The 10,378-nt window shown below is 41.7% G+C and overlaps 1 protein-coding gene and 1 non-coding gene across 2 annotated transcripts; one reads left to right on the top strand and one right to left on the bottom strand.

Annotated features, from left to right (window-relative positions):
* Positions 1-232: 232 nt before the first annotated feature.
* On the bottom strand, positions 233-5,250 carry HEBP2 (heme binding protein 2). The gene is made up of 5 exons (XM_002192302.6): positions 5,057-5,250; positions 3,171-3,255; positions 2,936-3,071; positions 2,669-2,834; positions 233-2,140 (listed from the first exon to the last, which is right to left on the bottom strand). The coding sequence occupies exons 2-5, from the start codon at positions 3,243-3,245 to the stop codon at positions 1,966-1,968; spliced, it is 552 nt and encodes a 183-aa protein (XP_002192338.2). The 5' UTR covers positions 3,246-3,255; positions 5,057-5,250; the 3' UTR covers positions 233-1,965.
* LOC115496317 (small nucleolar RNA SNORD47) lies at positions 588-662 on the top strand. Its single transcript, XR_003961790.3, has one exon. It is a non-coding gene; the product is annotated as a small nucleolar RNA SNORD47 (small nucleolar RNA).
* Positions 5,251-10,378: the final 5,128 nt, after the last annotated feature.

The following is a 10,378-nucleotide window of genomic DNA, read 5'->3' on the forward strand; positions in this document are numbered from 1 at the left end:
ACCAGATTTCTCTCCCCTTTATTGTATCTGGCTGTTCTGTGGGCACTCCTTTAACACTGCACTCTGGATTAAAATAAAAACTTGAGCTGTGGCTGTCACTTCTCAGCAGTTGTTACTACTTATCTTTTTATTGGTTCTACACAAATCTAGCTCGAGTTTTAGATGATTGGTGTACAAACTTGTTTTCAAGAAAACTGGAACACCCCAAACACTTTCAAAAATAGAAGCAATCTTGAAAACTGGGACTTGTATTTTAGGTGTTGAAAACCATGAAATACAACACTGTTGGGTGAGACAGTATCACAAAGTAATAGCTTTTTACTTTCCCTGATTCTTTCAATGTTAGTAATTCTGTATTTGGGTGAAGTAAGTTGAACTCGTAAGATGCCAGGTAAAGGTCAGTTTCCATTCAGGTAAAAGTTTGGTGAATAGAAATTAATAGATAATTGAACTTGGCATATAGTGCTGCTGTCTGTTATTCTGAAAGTACTTCTTCCTTTCTCAGGAAGGGACTGTGCTGTCTGCAGCCTCACTGGGTAAGTCCACACAGCAAATTAATTGCATTAAAACCTTCTGGGTATATTTGTAGCCACTGATGAAATTGATTCTGCCAAATGAGTTACTGTGATATTATCCTTTCCGTTCCATTTCTCTCTGAGGTTACAAAACTGTTGTGGAGCTTTTAGTACTTGTGCTGCTGCATATGCTAACTCTGTTTTCTTTATTTAGGTGAAGAAGCAACTCTGAAATTAGCATATGAGGAATTGAGAAGGTGAGTGTAACTGCTGTGATAATCTGCTTGTTGGAACAAGTGATGATAACCTTAGCTTGAACTCTCTCACTGAACAGAGATGAAATTCTAAGGTCTGAGATGTTCCCATCAAGTATGTTGTGCTGGTTTGGTACCTTACAATGGTTTTTACCTTATAATGGTTTTTATGTCTGTCTTAATAGGTGGAAGATGGCTGATAAATGGATTACAGTTGAATGAACAGCATTAAAAAAGCCATGTGTTTTTACCTCACTGGTAATGTTTGCCTGATGCTGATTGGAGTGAATAAAAATCTGTAAACTCTACCTGATGTTGTGACCTTTTTTCTGGCTGGAACAACTTGATGGCAAAACACCTCCAGGCTGTTATATTAAAATTTTAAATGCTAAATTTAGAGCAGAGACTAAACTAGGCTAGATGGCTTGTCCTGCAAGTGTCTTAACTGAGGTGTCAAATACTGCTGGTGTGCAGGCTGCAAGTGACCATATTTTAGACAAAGCTAAATAACTTTAATAGTATTTCAAGTGTTTTAAGGAGAGAGCTAAACTTTATACTTGCTACTGAAGTAATAGTCCAGCAGTAATCTTGGTAATACAGGTTCAGGTGCAGATCCTCTCAGAACAAGTGTACAGCCTGGACTTGGTAATCTTTTCCAAGGATTCTGGATTTAAACAACACATTATTTGATCTTCATAACGGAAAAGTTGGAGGGGCGGGAGATTTTGATAATACTAATTAACAGAGTCCTTAAGGCCTGCTAAGATAGTTCTGTTTTCTAATGCTCCTTAATGGAAGCTTGCTTCTTCTGAAAAATTAATTTAAATTCCTCCCTGGTCTCAGGAGTGATGTCAGTATGAGGAAAGCCAGTTTATGAAAGTCAGTTATGAAGAACTTCCTTTCCATAACGCTTCAACTAGTGCTATGTACCTAAACTTCAGCAGGATTATTTTCACATGATTAGTGTTGCTTTCAGTAAAAGGAGTAAGTTATGTTTCCTGCCTGCTCCACCTGGTATGATCTTGAATTACATTTTGAAATGTTTTTATCCAGAAAAGTTATTCATCCTAGAGAAAATAAATTTGGACATTGTGTCTACATGCAAGTTAAATCTCTTCTGCACTAAAACACAAGCCAGTAATATGGTCTGTTTTCATCCAGAGGTGATTAGTACCCTTTTAACATCCCCCATAGTGTTACTTTTTAAAATACCACACTTCGTTATGCCTGTTAAAGAGCTTGAAGGGACTGTCATAGCCTGCAGTATAAAAGAAATCTTCATGGAATGGTTGGCCTCTGTTTCTTAAGGTTCTGGCCAAGGCATCAGCTTCCTCAGCATACTTCTCTGGGGAGGCAAATCCACCAAAGGACCTGGGAAAAGTGAAAAAAGATTTTTTTTTTTTCTTCAAGCCCCTGCCTTTATTTTCACTTGTGCTGCAGGTTGTAGTCAGTAGATTACCCATGCATGCAAAACTAGCAGTCAAGCAGCCATGGGTATTTATCTGTTTTTAAAGGTAAGATGTAAAACAAGTAAGCACCCAAGTAACAACTGCCCTGTGTGTTCTGTGGCAGTTCAGGACTACAAATAAAGTACTGGGAGAGTGGTTTAGATAATCTGTAACACTGTCTTCAGAAGATGATTCTGAAGGTGCCTCTCTATGAAACTCAATACCATTTTCAAGTGTTTCCTGAAAAAATAAGTGTTTCACAACCTGCCCACTTTTAGTGCTAAGACACCCAAGCATAAGATTGCCTAAGGGTTGGGTTTTTACAGTTAAGGCTCTGAACAGCAGGGTCTATCCACACTTAATCATCTTTTAAGAAAGTGTAGCCCACACTTAATTGGGGGCAGCCACTGAGCTGGATTGCTGTGGAGTCAGCTGTGCTGGTTTTGCTTACCGGACAAAGAGAGCTGCTGCCTTCCGTTCCTCAATGAACACATCAGAGTCAGTGGGCTGGGGGGGGCAGTCCTGGTGTTCAAATGGCACAAAGAAAGAGATCTTGAAGTCTGTGCAGCCTGATTTTACCAGGCAGGTCACTGGCACGGTCATATCAATCTTCATTTCTAGAGGAAAGGAAAACCACGTGTCTAAGCTGCATCTCCCAGCTCCTGTGTTGTTCATAAGGTAATTTTAATTCTTTCTGTTCAAAACCAGCCTGTCCTACCTTTTTCATTCTTTCCCTGGATATAGTGGAAGAGTTTCCAGAAGCCCTGGCGCATTGCTTCCTTCTGGGTTTCTCCCCTAATGACTGTGCTGACCCACTTTGCTGTCTCGTACTGACGCAGTTCGTAGTCCTTTGCCTGAAAGGTAGCAAAAGTCACAGTAACCATGAGATGAGTGTTGATAGAAATTAGTAACTTACCTTTTACAAATCAGCATACAAGTATTGTTGCAGTTACCTTTTTCTCTGCTGAGCTCCATCGAGGGGACTGCAGGTCCAGGGACAGAAATGTTTGCTTGAAGGACTTGATCATCTTGCCAGAGCTGGAAGGCAGACACTGTTCATTGGCATCTCTTGAATTAATATGGTACTAGAGCTTTTCAAATGTCACTGAACTGGTGGAAGGCCTGAATAAAGGCTGAAAGCCATTTAGCCCTGCAGGAACAGAGCACCAGGACCAAGAAACTACCTCTACTGGAGGGAGTGTTCTTTCAGGATATGCTGCCCTTGCTTCTCCGTGACAAAAAGGTGTTTCCTGACAGCAAAGTGAGATCTTGCAAGTGGGAGTTTCGTGGAAATCTGTAAGTCAAAAGGACTTCAGTCTGTTTGCTCCTGGGTGAAAAAGCAGTAGTGGTTTGGTGGCTTCTCTGGTGTTGATTGTGCTCTTAACTTTAGTTGGCCTCTCATGATAGCAGATGGCTTTCTTAAAGGCTTTTAGCCTCAGAGTCCTGTGGATAAATTGGATTTTCTGCATTTCTGAATGAATAACTATTTTCCTCCATAGCCTTCATATGGGAGGAAAAAAGGTGAAAACTTAAAAACACTGTCCCAGACAAAGCAAGTGAAAATGTTCAAAACCAGTGTTGAAATTGTCAGATCTGGCTAAATGCTGAGATTTTAGTGGCCTCCATATATAATTTCTGTTGTTAACTACGCAGACTGTAGTGTGTGATGTACATTCTGACAGTCCCTGCTTTGTGTTACATTACAATGCCCTTCACCTGTCATGTTGCAAAGAGCACATAATTCAGTGATTATCTGGATTCTTAGGTCATAGAATGTTGTCTTCATAGACTATAACTTAATTACCTGTTTCAGTAATTAACTGTGAGTTTTGTAAAATCAACTGCCTTGTGCTACTCAGCTACTTTCTTGTCTCTTATATCTTTTTACAGTACCTGGACTACTGGTAAATTCTATTAATCCCCTTCTGTACCCTACCTAGAGGTGGCTGGGAGAAGAGTTCTTGGGATCTGAGGCTGAAAAGTTTTTATTAAAACACACCATAAAAAATAGGCCACAAACCCTGGTGGTTTCTTTAGAGTCTGTAAAATAAGTAGTGTGTGGAGCCACTTCAATGTTGAGCTTTCTCCAGCAGCTCCTTCCATTGCCACCACAGGTGAAGGGAAGGTCAGAATCAAACAGCTGGATACGGCTGCTAGTCATACAGGCAGGTGCTGTTCCCTTCCCTGTCCCAGCCTGAAGGTGCATCATCTCCAGCAGACCTGACAGAGTGAAGGTCCCCAGGGACTGCTGCACAGTTGTACTCTATTCATAGACTTTGTCCATGGTGTTTGCAAATCAACAAAGCAGCATAAAGTAGGAATCCATATAATTAGAAGCAAATATGAGAAGTTACACTGAAACTTCTACAACAATTTATTGCCATTTGAAAGACGAGGCTGCTGCTGCTCAACACTTGTATTAACTACTGAGCAAGCTGGTTTCTCTTTACTGGCTATTTCCAGCTGCTTCCCAACGTACATTTCCGTAACTACTGGGTAGACCTCAGCTCTGGATTTTGTAACTTTATGGTCAGTACTGTCTGTGACTGCATGTTAGAAATATTTTTAATTGCGTAAAACGATGCTTTGGGATGGGAGAGACAAACAGAAGATTCTCCAGATACAGTTGAACTTTAGATGTACAAGAAAGCTGAACTTTGAAATGTCCATCTATTCATATAAATCTATAGGATGTTTAGTTTTTTCCTGCAGCTGTTAATACATGGGCCAAAGGGACAGGCAGCAGGTTACACTGCTAGCACAAGTAAGTGCAGCCAGAACATGCCACTCCACAAACTACTAGTGCAGTTAAGGAAGTGGAGAAGGTAGACATACTTACAGTTTCAGTCCTTGTCCTTCCAGCTGTTGCAGTGCGTCCTTGGAGGCTGCACATCCCCATAAGATGCTGCATGTCAGTGTTTATTTGAGTTTGGGCAAGCTCCTCCCATGCCTCAACGCTACTGGAGGGGGCTACTGTTACGAAAACCAGAAGGCTGGAGCCTTGTCCTGCTCTGGGTCTCATTGGAGAGCCCCCACGCAAATGCCAAAGGCCCCACCTACTATCCACAAGGCAACACTGGGACTAGTGTGTGATCTGGCTCCATCAACAGTTTTGTACCCTTGTGTAACTTCCCCTGTTTGCCATGGCTGTGTTCCCACTTATGACAGGGTCAGTGGCAGGTTTTGTGTTTTGGGAGAAAGGATTTCACATATAAATAATATGTCTCCCCCCCCACCTGACTTGGATTATGTGAGAGTGGTGCTATACAGAATGCCAGCTTTTCCTTTTTACCACAGGGGTGAAGGGTAGGTAGAAATCTGGCTGCACACTCTGCTGAGACCATCCTCACGAGATTTTTGCTGGCATGTTATGAAAGACAGACAGTGTTCTCTGATGGCTGGCTGTTCTGAGCGGTATTTGAGGTTAATCAGCCCTCTTAGCCCTTGGATATCTGCACAAAGGGGTTATACAAAGCCATTGTGAAATCCTGTCCTGCTTATAATACACACTGCAAAGCTGGGCTCTTCATTTAGCCAGCTGCAGCTCCAGACATAGTTTGGTACCAGCACAATAGGGCAGATTAAACTGCACAGTTTGTATTCTGAGAACACCTCTCAGTTTGTCATGGTTTGTGCAAATTCCCTGCAGCCAAATTCAGCTGAACTCTTGGGGACATTTTACATCAATAGCTGGGAATGACTTTTAACAGGAAACTCACTTAGCTTGCTGAGAACTTCATCAAGATGCTGTATGATACACTCCTGTTCTGAAAAGGGAAGTAAAACCATGCCAAAAAGCAGTTGTGAATTTATCTCTAAAGCCACAAATCTCTCCAGAGCCACAGACGAGGGTGGTGTACAGTGATTTGCTACTGCAGTTTATTCAAACAGGTTGAGTCCTGCAATGTGTAACCACTTCTTGTTCTTTTTATTTTAAAGAGTAAAATATTTCTCCATTTCACTTGTGCTCTGCTTGGGTCAAACAGGAGCAGCAGGAGGGTGTTTGGAGGAGCAGAAGCTGCTTGGTCTTTGCTCAGGAGCTACAGGCGTGCATGCAAAGTCATGGGCTGGTGTAAGGTGAGCTGTCACCTTACCCTGTCACCCCAGGGATGGAAGTGTTTTTGAACACCTCCAGGTATGAAAAACAATACCCAGCAACAATTGTTTGGCAAATCTCCACAAATGTACCCCAATGGTGAGCACTGACAAGTATTACCTTGGAAGGGGGGCAGTACCTCTGTATATAAAGACAAGCCCACAGTGGATTCTCATTTGGTTTCTGAAGCAGAGAGGCCCAGAACAAACCCCCAGTGAGTTTGTGTGTCCAGCTGATGTCCCTGACAAAGAGTTGACTGTTCCTGGTGGAGCACCCCCAGGCTGGAGAACAATCCTCAGTGTTTTCCCAAGAGGTTGTTTTCCAGCACTCTTGTTTTTACACATAAACATTGAGAGAACATGTCAACAGCTGCATGAGACAGTAGGGCAGGCATGGGGACATGTATTCTGTTTATATACACTCCAAAACTTTTGACCTCTTTGTAATGTCATAAATATGTGTCTGGGACTTGGCTGGTATTTTCTAGAACAGCTAACAAAGCAATGTTTTTCTGTTCCCTTGCCTTAAGGAGCAGAGATGAGGGCACAAGCAGATAAAAGCATGTGGTTTGTACCTAAATTTTACTGTCTTCATCTGGGCAGGAACACTGTAATGAACTGGTACTTAAATAATAACTTTGATTGGATAAGGACAAGGACAAGCCTGTGATATGATCACTTGTGATTTCCACTTTTCCTCTCTGTAACAAGACCTTAAGCAACATTCTCCACAGCAAAACTGCTTCCATCTGCTCTGTGGCAGCATTACAAGCACTGCTGTCACATCAATGCAGTTGTGCTCTAAGTTACCTTTATCCCTAGAGGCAAGCACAGACTGTGTGCACAAGCAGGAATCTTTTCCACTGACCTAATTGTGTCAGGACTAGAGGAACCCAGGAAAAAAAGTGTGTTGTTACAGTGTGGTTAATGATAACTCTTGAGTCATGTTCTTGTAGCTGACAAGTCTGAGTGTGATATGAAGAATGGGGGTGTGAGGGGCAGACAGGGATGTGTGGCCACTCATATGTTTTATCAAGTGGTCTCAACACAAAAATAATCTGCTTTCTGGAAATGTGTGTGTAGATTTTGTCTATATTTTTTGCTTGATTTCAGCTAGTTTGTTACAAGTGGTGCGCAACTACTGCATCTTCCTGCTCACTCAGTGACAGTGTTACCTAAATCATCGTGAATGAGTGATTTTGTGCTCACTTCATCAGAGAAGACATGGAACTGGCTGCTCTTGGCCAAATAAAAAGCTTACTACACCAAACACCACTCCAGAGCACTCCTGACTTGGCATTTTCCAAGATTCCTCTGCTGAGCTATCTCAGCAGTTACCCAGAGAGAAGCTATCTCAGCTTTATATACTGCTTTATTCAGTGTTTTATTTCCACAGAAAGGCTTGTTTTTAATATGGATCTATTTTGGGATCTAGCTAGAAACTGAACTCCATTTGCAATTGTCTCAGCAAACTTTGGCCATTGAAAGAAGTTACCTAGATCCACAGAAACTTCCCATCATCTCTGAGTGCTGAGAGGAAATGAATTCATCTTCCCCTACAAATTGATCCACCTTCTGTTATTGACAGATTCTTCCCAGAAAGAAGAACATGAAAAAAGGTGAATTTTTATCTTCAAGATAGGAATGTCTCATTAAGGGAAAGAGGTAACAGTGCTTGTTAGAAAAAAAAGTCTTGACACAAATTTATGTATTGCTGGTTTTACTTTTTAAATGGTTTAGAAGAGACTTAAGCCTAAACTGTGACAGAATAGACCTTATTTGCAAACACAGCTCTGAAAAAGCAACAGCTATCTGGGAAGAAATGCAGTGGGCTCTGCATTTTCTTTATTTGATCCCCCTTCCCAGAGTTTTAAAGTGATCTTTTCCTTCTCTTTATCTGCTTTGGCCCCTTCCTTCCCTTCCTCTCTCCCTCTCGTTCTCAGCCTACTCCAATCTGTATGCTGCATGGAGTGAGACCACCTGGCAGCTCCTCTGACTCTGCTGATGGGTTGTTCTGAAATTGTGGGAGCAGCCCTACATGTCTGAAAAAGATCCTAATATGCAGAAATTGCCCTTGAGAGCTCGGGATTTCCCTATGTAGTCCCAGGAACCTGAGAACATATCCAGACATGATGGAAACAGGCCCAGAGAGCAGGGATTAATATGTTAAAGGAAAAAATTTCCTTAAAATAATTTCCACTTCCAAATAGGCATGAAGAGGTAACTGGAACTGAGGGTTTATCTCCTAAGCTTCTTCCTCATTTTACGGGCATGAGTGTGGTTCATATCAGAACTCTCAATCATCTAACAGTGGGGATATTGGTAGTGGGTGTGGGGTTTTGGTGGGTACTTCTGTTCTTTAGATGATGTGAGTAAAGCCTTCGGAGATTAATTCTTCGAGAACCTGGTCTCTCTTCCTGTCCGTGCCCAGAGCGAGCCAACGCTGCACTCTGCAGCAGGTGGCACTGTTGGCTGTGTTCAGAGGTGAGCTTTTCTTGAAGAGTGACATCCCTGGTTCTCTCTTGGTTGCCAGTGGCCACTTCGGCTCCAGTGCATCCTGACAGTTCTTTCTATTTCCAGAGACACAAACTGGGTTGTTCTTGTTGACCGCTAATGGGAAACCATCTTAACATCTAAAACTTAAAGCATCTTTTATGTGACAGACACAGCAACCTGAATCAGAGAAGCACAGAATGGTTTGTGTTGGAAGGGACTTCGAAGAGTTTATAGTTCTGACTCCCTGGCAGGGAATGTCTGTGTAAGACTGTTAAGAAAATGCTAAGTTAGGAAAATCCTCCAGGTTATGCTTAACTCTAGAACAGTTAAACTGGCAAGTTTTCAGGTAGAATCAACAGTGGACTTAATAGTTTAAAATGAAAATTTAATATCTGGGAGGCAAGTGGCAAGGCACTTTTCCAGTCACTGCACAAGATGCTGCAGCTGCGGACAGCCTGAACCCCTCTTCTGCCTTGCCTAGAATTTACAGTGCAAATTTTGGAATGTCAGTTCATGTATTCAGGTTCTCCTGAATGTAAATTCCCACAGCCATTGAAGCGTTCCTTTTGGCTAAAGCACAATTCTTTTTTCTTCTGGTAATTCAGAGAGTCTTAGAAAACCCTTTAATGTGTGATAGTGGGGGAGAGGGACAGGAGCAGTGAGGGGACTCAGAAACAGTGACCAGATGTGGGAAGACAGTCCCAGCTCTGAACTGAGGAGGTGATTGGCTGGACCAACTCAAAAATTTCTCAAAACATCTCTGTAAGATATTAAACACCTCTAGGCATCTCGAAACTACTGTGTACATCTTCTAAATGGCTCCAAAATCCTTTAATCAGCTCTAATGAGCTCTAAGGAACTCTGTATTTCTCAAATGAAGCAATTGCCTCAAACCAGATGTAATTTACACAACTCTAAGCTGTCTCTAAACCACTCTAAAACCCTTCTAGTCAGCTCTAGACTGCCATTAAATTGTATTAAACATCTCTAACACTTTCTTGCTATTTTTAAAATAATTTTACACTTCCTGAAACAGCTCTAAAGATCAGAAAATTAGCCTCAAATTCCTCCAGAACTCCTCAGAGGCACACTAAATAGTTCTGAGGAGCTGTTATATCCCTTCATAGAGTGCTTTAGTCCTCTCAACTTCACTAGCATCTTTCTAAGCCTCCTCTCGGGAGCTTTATTCTGATTGTATCTAGAAGTCATCTATATTGATTTGAAGATCTGTGATTTTCCCCTGGACCTACTAAACTCCTCTAAGGAACTCTAAACCTCCTTGAATATGCTATGAGGTGCTCTAAACCCCTCTAAAATACAACACACCTCTGATGAGCTCTGAAAGAGCTATTATTACACTCAAGTTATACCTTTCAAAATCTGATGCTAAAGCACTCCAGACTGCTAAACCAGTGTGGACTTCTTTAAAGAGCTCCACAATACTCTAGAAAGCTTAAAGAGCTCTAAAATACACCACACTGCTCTACAACCCATCTCAACAGCTCTAAAACTATTCTAATTGGCTACAAATGACAGTGAGAAGTTAGACATTTTTCTAAAATTTCCACTG

Source organism: Taeniopygia guttata, chromosome 8 (assembly GCF_048771995.1).
Source record: "Taeniopygia guttata chromosome 8, bTaeGut7.mat, whole genome shotgun sequence".
NCBI classification, from domain to species: domain Eukaryota; kingdom Metazoa; phylum Chordata; class Aves; order Passeriformes; family Estrildidae; genus Taeniopygia; species Taeniopygia guttata.

Bases quoted from the DNA above. Each gene is read 5' to 3' on its own strand.
- HEBP2 (XM_002192302.6), bottom strand. From the start codon at position 3,245: ATGATCAAGTCCTTCAAGCAAACATTTCTGTCCCTGGACCTGCAGTCC. The intron at 3,072-3,170 runs GTAACTGCAACA...GCTACCTTTCAG, and splicing joins GGAGCTCAGCAGAGAAAAAG to GCAAAGGACTACGAACTGCG. The intron at 2,141-2,668 runs GTAAGCAAAACC...CACTTTTCCCAG, and splicing joins GCAGCAGCTCTCTTTGTCCG to GTCCTTTGGTGGATTTGCCT.